This window comes from Choristoneura fumiferana, chromosome 23, assembly GCF_025370935.1.
Source record: "Choristoneura fumiferana chromosome 23, NRCan_CFum_1, whole genome shotgun sequence".
In the NCBI taxonomy this organism is placed as follows: Eukaryota; Metazoa; Arthropoda; class Insecta; order Lepidoptera; family Tortricidae; genus Choristoneura; species Choristoneura fumiferana.
In genome coordinates, this window is record NC_133494.1 from 5,515,365 (window position 1) to 5,524,511 (window position 9,147).

A 9,147-nucleotide genomic window follows, 5' to 3' on the forward strand; every position below is an offset into this window, starting at 1 on the left:
CCCTTTTTTCCTGATATAGAAAGGAACTAAAATATGGTTCGGCACATTTTTGGTCGGCTATACAGTCAACCAACATAGTTCCTAGGCAATCCTAAAGCGTCGCTGTTTGTAGGTATCTTTTGTTCGTGATTTTTAGTTTTTATTTGGGATTACTGTTGGCTTAATTTTATTAGTCATTTAATGGGATTAAATGACTGATAACATAAAGCTAATAATAATAAGGCATAGGTACTAATATTATAAATGCGAAAGTGTGTGTTTGTATATTTGTATGTTCTTTTATATTTGTGCACGCTTTGTTGTGTCAGATTATTTGCTGGTGACTGTACCACAGAACTTTGCCATTGCGACATTTACTTTGATTTTTACGCTTCATTATCAGTGCAGTAACATCTACTTCTTTAAATCTAAGTATATAATATCATTGATCAAAGTATTACTCGTGAAACTCTATTGGGTATTGATATAACAAGTTTTTTTTTTACCAAACAGGAGTAGAATCAAGGGGGTGACACTATTTTGCGGCCCGGATGCTCAGGCCTGGAATATCTGTTTTCCTTAAATGTACAATTCTCATAAGGTCTGCGTTTTCCAAATGTTAGCACTTCTATTTTGTCGGCTTTCTCAAAATGTCTGCTATTTAAAATTTGCACAATCTCAGAAAGTCGTCTATTCGTAATGTTTACATTCCTATAATATTAGCGTTACCTTAAATTCTCCTTTTCCGTTATGTTCATTTTTTTATATAGGCTGTCGTCTTATTTATCATGTTAGATTAGATGTTTGTTTTCCCATAATGTCTGCTTTATTTTCAAAGGATTTTGGCTTTAAAATGATAAAGATATTTTAAGTGAATGTTGCATGTTCTGGTGTTCATGATTGCAGACATTTTGGGAATAAGACTTTTCTGAAATGCCAAAATTGTAAGATGGCGCATATTTTGAGGTTGCAGACATTTTGGGAATAAGCACTTTCTGAAAAGCGAACATTATACGAAAACGGTCTTTCTTGGAGACAGACATTATAAAAAGCTGACATTTTGAGAAGCTGGCATTATGGAAAAGCAGTCGTTTTAGGAAAAGTACATTTGAGGAAAACGGACATTTCAGGCCTGAGCCGGCCCGGATAATACCGTCCCTGTTTTTATGGGCATGATGATGGACATGAGTTTCTATGGGTGTGTACACGAAAACAGGGTCGGTCTTTCCATATCGATATTATCCGGGCCGGTTAATAGTGTCACCCAATCAAGGCATTACTTGACGTATACAATTACCTGATGCAGAGGTCGAGCACAGAGACATTGACGATGGGCACACGGAAGGCGAGCCCGGCGAGCTTGTCCCGCACGGCCGGGATGATCCTGCCCAGGGCTTTGCACGCGCCCGTCGCCGCAGGGATTATGTTCTGGTGTATACTGCGGTGATCCCGCCAGTGCTGGACATATAACATTGATATTTCAGAAAACCCTAGTGTTTCGACCCATATAGCCTCGCTGATCGCGGTTTTTAGAACCGGGATTGCACCTTTGAGTTTTCATGAGCTTTTCGGTGAAAAAAATATTGTGAGTACACCTGTATATAGGTACCTGGGCACCATACAGACCAAACAATATAAAAATAAACGTTATTCGTGTGAGGGATTCAAACTTCTGAACTGTACTATTACTTATTCACTAAACGCAACTACTTACCCCTTATTCATAAACGACAATCAAACCTATTTTAGTTAAAATGCCGCTAAATTCGTTTGTCCTTATCTATCACCTCGACATTTGTATTTGTTAGAAAGGGACAAAGCATTTGTTAGTTAACATAGGCTTGTTAATTTTATGAATAAGGGGTTAGCTTATATCTGCGGAAAGTTTCCAAAACATTGGAAAATTTCTCGAAGAAATTTTCACAAGAAATATAGCAAATTGAAATTTAAGAAACTAAAGTTCCGAAAATTTCCTACTTTATGAAAAGTTCCGCAATTTTAATTTTCTTTGGCACATTAAAAACGCAACTCACTTCCCGCGTATACAGAGTCCGTCGAGCGGCTTGAGCGAAGGCGTCATGGCGTGTATGCTCGTGACGAAGCCTTCGCCGACGCCGAAAGCGTCCTGCAGCAGCTTTATGATCGGCGCCAGGCAGTACAGAGTGCTCGACGTGCATGATACCACCTTCACATCTGCACAACCACGGAATAGAACAAAACTTGAGGAAATGTCATATCTGAAACTCTAGAATTAAACAGTTACCAACACCAATATGTGACAACATAGCGTGTATAAATATCTGATACGACCTGTTTCTAGGGCCGCTAGGACGTGTCAGATATTTCTGAACGCTCCGCTGTGGGAAATATTAATGCAGGTGACAGTACCGAAATAGTGTCGTCGGAAATGCGAAGATGCGTTTTCACACACACTTTGAAATCATATCGGTTATTGGTCGAAGTTTCTATTCGTTAAAAATAATTAGAACAACGGTAGATTGTTGATAGTATTCCATACAGGTATGCACTTAAATTAAAATTGCACACGTGCTGCCACCTGGCGTTGTGGTGCTCAGTTAAAACTTATTTATGATCAGCGTGTCTGTGCCTTTGTGAAAATAATATGCCCATTAATAGTAGCAGCGAAAAGGCAACATTCAATGCAATTCTGGAAACACGTATTATTAGTTTGTAGAAACAAAGGACGATCACCTGAACTGATTCTGTCTTGGTTGACGCCCAGGATGAGCATGGGCACGTCAGAACTGGGCGCCGTCACCAACACACGCCTGACGCCGTCACTGGCCAGGTGCCCCTGGTAATGTAAAGACGAAAATCAACCGCTTAAATTTTCTCAACCTCGTATCTGGTGGCCACATTAAATTGCTTTAGAATCATCTTTAATAAGTATGATAGTGTTGATTTGTTGTATACAGTTCGTGTAGATACGAGGTTGAGAAAGTACCTACATGGACGAAATGTCACGTTAGGCCCCAAAAGTTTCCTTCACATTATTCCCATAAGTTGGTTACCTATGCATTTAATTTGCTCCAAGAACGCCTATTTATTTTCTTATCCAGCACTAGCCTACCTATATCTTGACAAGGGCAGTAGTAAAAAAATCGAATCACTAATCCAGGCCACCCATACCTCAGTCTTTTTCGATGTTACGTGATATTCGATAAAGAGTTACCTACTGTTTTGTATTGTTTGTATTATAAAGAAAATTTTAACCTACCGATGCTTTCTCCATGTTCGTGAACATTCCAGAAGCTTCTATCACGTATTGCACGTCAGCCTTCTGCCAGGGGATATCGCACGGTGCTTTTTGATGAAATACCATGATTGAATGATCTGAAAGAACTGACTGACTAAGATATAGACAGCAAGGAAGTAGAACCAATAATCATAATATACAACGACCAAACCAGACGACCAGATGGCCTAGTGGTTAGAGAACCTGACTACGAAGCTTGAGGTCCCGGGTCCGATTCCCGTATCGGGGCAGATATTTGTATGAAAAATACGAATGTTTGTTCTCGGGTCTTGGGTGTTTAATATGTATTTAAGTATGTATCTATATTTATATAATTATATTTATCCGTTGCTTAGTACCCATAACACAAGCTTTGCTAAGCTTACTTTGAGACTAGGTCAATTGGTGTCAAGTGTCCCATGATATTTATATTTATTTATTTATTTTTGCACTGATAGCTAGACTTGTACTGTAGGTACCTACCCCAATCTACGTCGATATATTATTATTAAGCCAATTTCATCACTGGAAGTGGTTAAAACTTATATGCGTATTGAAGACACGTGCCCATTTCATATATTTCATATATTCAGTATCTTACACTTATTCGACCAAAAAAAACATATGTACCGTTAATTTTGATTACGTTGTCCTCATATGAAATGTTTCCTTTGTATTTTCCATGCGTAGAGTCAAATTTGATCAAATAGCAGATGTATGGTAGTTCTATAGCTGGGTCATTGATTGCTGCAACCTGTAATATAAATCCGAAAGCAATGTCTTAATTAGCAAGGGAATGCTGTGCCTCAACTTAGCTAATAAATTGAGTTATTATTCATGAAAAAAAAACTGATAAGCCCCCAGTAGAGTAGCCCCGAAAAAAATTCTGCTAGAGCAGGTAAGGTTGGTAATAGTAGTGAGAAGCTGATAAGTTATAATAAGATTATTATGGATTGCGTTTTTTCATCAAGATTCTTATCTTACTTCTATATCTGGATGCTGACAGCAAGTCCTAAATATAACTCTGCCAATGCGGCCAAAGCCGTTTATTCCAACATTGATAACCATTCCTGATAGTATTGCACAAGATAATTTAACAGATTTTTCGCTATAAAACTTTAATATTGTTGTGCAGAACAGCAGACGTCATATTTTGAAAATACCGCTTGCTTTTAGCCAACAGCACAGACAGACAAATGTTAAAATGGCAATAATGTCTTTCTAAAAAGTATGGTGTTACCATGTCATCTTTAGGGATGTACTAAACCGGCATGTATCGGTTAATATCCAAATTAATTACACATGATCAAATAATAGTTTCATGAAAAGAGAAGAATGAATTTAATAAATCAATTAAATCCAAAATACAATCCAAATATAAAATACAATTTTGAATAAAAAAAACTCGACCGCAATTATCGGTGTGTGTAGTTTCTTTAGTTTTCAAAGATTAACTAATGACAGTCAAACAGACAGTCTTAAGCTTAACAATTTTGTTCACTTATGTTGAAGGTAAAAGAGTATTAAAAACAAATCCACCATTAATATTATTAAGATTAATAACTTAAAAACAAAAACGAGGGATAAAAGTGTTCTCTATACAATCTAAAGTAAATATACAAACTATTTTAAATGAAACAAATAAATATCATGGGACACTTGACACTAATGAGGGCTATCGTTTTTTGCCTCACTAGATGGCGCACTGTTGCGTGAGGTTTTTAAGTATGGCTTTCAAAGTCTGTTATTACGGGCGTGAAAACAAAGTTTAGATTAAAATCATATTTAATACACCTTAAAACCATACCATAAAAATATCGAGCATGCCACAGTGTTGCATAGTCCCCGTTTTGTTCGGAAAGAAGTTTCCGAAAGACAAAACTGTCTCAAAACACAGACATTCATTGCCCCGGAACGCATATTTGCCATAATTAATTTCAGATATTGCAAAATATTGACAAAATTATTCTAATTATAAATAAACCCGCGTAGCTCACCCAAAAACTATGAGATTTGACATTTTGGAGACCTCACGCTACACTAGCGCCTCTAGCGGCGAATTCATACGCGATAGCCCTCATTGACCTAGTCCCAAACTAAATAAAGCTTGTACTATGGATACTAGGCATAGGCAACGGATAAACATACTTATATTGATAAATACATACCTAGGTACTTAAATACATATTATTAAACATCCATGACCCGAGAACAAACATTCGTATTATTGATGCAAATATCTGCCCCGGCCGGAAATCGAACCCGGGACCTCAAGCTTCGTAGTCAGGTTCTCTAACCACTTGGCCATCCGGTCGTCACTGATTAATACTGCCGATGGGGTATTTTAGAGTGGCGACCGCGAACTGGAAGACGCTGTGTGGAAGGAAAGGCCTCCTATACATACATACACTAAATTATGAACTGAATTCAACAAGCAAGACTGAAGGTACCAGGTGTTAGTCTAACAAATACACAACACAACCGTTCACTGTGCTACCAGGTGTTAGACTAACACTTGTGTTGCTCTGAAGATGAGCTCTGGTTGAGTTTGAAACGCATCAGTGTAGTATGGTGGTGGTGGTTATATAGATGAGGTTTGTGTGATTTGTGTAAGTTCTTACAGTGTGGGGGTGGAGGTGGAACTGCATGAACACAAATTTCTTGCATAAACGTAGCTATCATAAGGTTGCAGGTGAGCAAAGTAACGCCTGATTCAATAAACTAAGTATCTAAAAACTGCAATTCTGACAAATCACATATATACTTACGGATCAAATTGATAACCACTTTCTTATTCGAAGTCGGTTATATGATCAGTCCAATAAGTCTAATTTGATTTCAATAGGATTTTTATGTTTTTCATGAGATTAAGAAAAAATCCTATGTAAAAAAATATATTAAAACAAGACATAATTGCCTCAGTGCCATTTAGTACCTACTGCACAGTCTGTAGTAATGTTGTATAATATATCTGTGACTCATTGATCGAATCCGCCCCGCCTACAATAGCTCGCAGACAGACGTCCTTCGCCTGACATTTCTAAACTCCATCTTGTGAGCGGCGTACGTGCTCGGTGTCGTATACTATTTCATCTTAACTTTATCCCGGTAAGTGTTAATACATTTTCATTTCTTTCTACTGCAGATGTTACGAAATTATAATCACAAAGTTAGTAAAAATACGCCCGTTTAGTTCGTAATGTCAGTTAACAACTACCCGTTTACATCATCAATAATCATCATTCAGTAACTTTGCTTTACTTTTTAAATACGTGTCCATCCCCATACAAACGTGTGTCACCATTCTAGAACTGAGTTTGTAGTGGCCTACAAGTAATCGGTTTAATTTAAGTAGAAGCGAGTATGTATTGTTTGTTCGCCGCTTGTGACTTTGACCTCTATTTGACCTCCAATTGCCGGTTACAACAAGCGGTTTGTTCGCCGGACACACACACTGGTCGAACTTTTATTAGTAATTTTAATGAACGAAAATTTAATATTTCGACACTGTTTATTGTTTGATTCAGTTTACGTTACATTGACTTTACTCTTTAACCTCTCCCTGCTATCAAGATATTATGAAACTTTTTAACTACCTATCTTTTAATAGGTACAATTACCTTATTATCAGATATTATTTGTTATTTTAAGATATCTAATTCAGTTAAATAAGTATGGAGGGTAGCTATTTAATCATTCCGTCAATTGAAGGATCTGTATTTCTGGATGGATATACAGTCTCACTAGCTTTTACCCGTGGCTTCGCCCGCGTGGAATTCGGTTATCGCGCGCTGTTCCCTCGGGAACTGTGCATTTTTCCGTGATAAAAAATAGCCTATGTCACTCTGGCCCATAAACTATGCCAAAACCACGTTGATCCGTCGCTCCATTTCGACGTGAAAGACAGATAAACATACAAACTCGCACACTTTCGCATTTATAATACCTATTAGTATGGATGTAAGAAGAAAAACCTATTTCAATGTGTTAGTTATACTTTTCATCAGCACATCTGGCCTATACAGCGATGGGTCTTTGACTCAACCAGATATGAGATTGTGTCAGAGCACCCCATATTGGGTCTTAGTGGAATGGATTAATGTTACATTTGACTACTTGTAATACTCTGTAGTTTTTTTTTTATAATGCAGGTAGGTATTTCATGATAAAATATTCAAGGTTTTTAATAAATTTCTCTTGTTCGCAGTAAACATGTCGAAGATCGGTATCAACGGATTTGGCCGCATCGGTCGCTTGGTCCTCCGCGCGTCCATCGAGAAGGGCGCGTCGGTGGTCGCCATCAACGACCCCTTCATCGGCCTGGACTACATGGTCTACCTGTTCAAATACGACTCCACTCATGGACGCTTCAAGGGCACCATTGAGGCTCAGGAAGGTCACCTTGTAGTCAATGGCAACAAAATCGCTGTATTCTCAGAGCGAGACCCCAAAGCCATCCCTTGGGCTAAGGCTGGTGCTGAATATGTTGTAGAGTCCACTGGTGTCTTCACCACTATCGCTGCTGCGTCTGCTCACTTGGAGGGTGGTGCCAAGAAGGTCATCATCTCTGCTCCAAGTGCTGACGCGCCCATGTTCGTCGTCGGCGTAAACCTTGAAGCGTACGACCCGTCCGCCAAGGTCATCTCCAACGCGTCTTGCACCACCAACTGCCTTGCTCCCCTGGCCAAGGTCATCCACGACAACTTCGAAATCATTGAGGGTCTGATGACCACCGTCCACGCCACCACTGCCACCCAGAAGACCGTTGACGGTCCCTCTGGCAAACTGTGGCGCGATGGCCGTGGCGCGCAGCAGAACATCATTCCTGCTTCCACTGGAGCCGCTAAGGCTGTCGGCAAGGTCATTCCTGCACTCAATGGCAAGCTGACTGGTATGGCTTTCCGTGTTCCTGTAGCCAACGTGTCTGTTGTCGACTTGACCGTCCGCCTGGCCAAGCCCGCCAGCTATGATGCTATCAAGCAGAAGGTGAAGGAAGCTGCCGAGGGACCCATGAAGGGTGTGCTCGGCTACACCGAGGACCAGGTGGTGTCCTCTGACTTCATCGGAGACACTCACTCCTCCATCTTCGACGCTGCCGCTGGCATCTCCCTCAACGACAACTTCGTCAAGCTGATCAGCTGGTACGACAATGAGTATGGCTACTCCAGCAGAGTCATCGATCTCATCAAGTACATCCAGACCAAGGATTAAAGTAGCTTTTAGAGACCTATGTTAACATGTCGTTATCGACGCTTTTAAGTTAAGTTTTAAATGAATGCAGTGTTATCCTAAATTATTATGCTACTTTGAGAGTAGTTTTTAAGTATGTGTAATCTATTGTTTTGTGCATAAAACACGAATATTTATGTATGTAATATCAGTACACTTGAAATTAAAACGTTAATATAGATAAACAATTGTATTATTTTGCGAATAATTCGTTTATCCCTATCCCGCGGAACTGCGATTGTTCCAAAATATAACTATAAAGTTCAAACAAATTTAATTTAAATTGATTCAGCAGTATAAGCATATAGAAGTAACAGACAAACACTTTCGCATTGATAAAGCAGACTGTAGGTAATTATAGGCCGAGGCCGCACTACGGCTACACCGCCGCGGTTTTTAATTTTAACCGCGTAACTGTGAATCAAGTACTTAAACTAATGCAAGCGGCCGCACTGGCGGTTTTAGGTTTACTTGTATAAAAAAGTCACGCGGTTAAAAACCGCGGTGGTGTAGCCGTGGTGCGGACTCTGCCTAATACTGCTTGAACTGATTTTAATTTGATATCCTACTTCCTACTAATGTTATAAATGTGAAAGTTTGTTTTTTACTTCATCACGTCTAAACCACTGAACGGATTGAAATGAAATTCGGGATACAGATAGTTTGAGTCTCTGAAAAGGACA

At 39.2% G+C, this 9,147-nt stretch overlaps 2 protein-coding genes across 2 annotated transcripts; one reads left to right on the forward strand and one right to left on the reverse strand.

Moving 5' to 3' along the window:
- Positions 1–1,272: 1,272 nt before the first annotated feature.
- On the reverse strand, positions 1,273–4,395 carry LOC141441202 (uncharacterized). Its single transcript, XM_074105875.1, has 6 exons — positions 4,220–4,395; positions 3,866–3,989; positions 3,218–3,333; positions 2,692–2,794; positions 2,013–2,172; positions 1,273–1,417 (listed from the first exon to the last, which is right to left on the reverse strand). Exons 1-6 carry the CDS (start codon positions 4,301–4,303, stop codon positions 1,273–1,275), a joined length of 732 nt encoding a protein of 243 aa, XP_073961976.1. The 5' UTR covers positions 4,304–4,395.
- A 1,838-nt stretch (positions 4,396–6,233) lies between these two features.
- On the forward strand, positions 6,234–8,652 carry LOC141441305 (glyceraldehyde-3-phosphate dehydrogenase 2). The gene is made up of 2 exons (XM_074105994.1): positions 6,234–6,343; positions 7,443–8,652. Exon 2 carries the CDS (start codon positions 7,448–7,450, stop codon positions 8,444–8,446), a length of 999 nt encoding a protein of 332 aa, XP_073962095.1. The 5' UTR covers positions 6,234–6,343; positions 7,443–7,447; the 3' UTR covers positions 8,447–8,652.
- Positions 8,653–9,147: the final 495 nt, after the last annotated feature.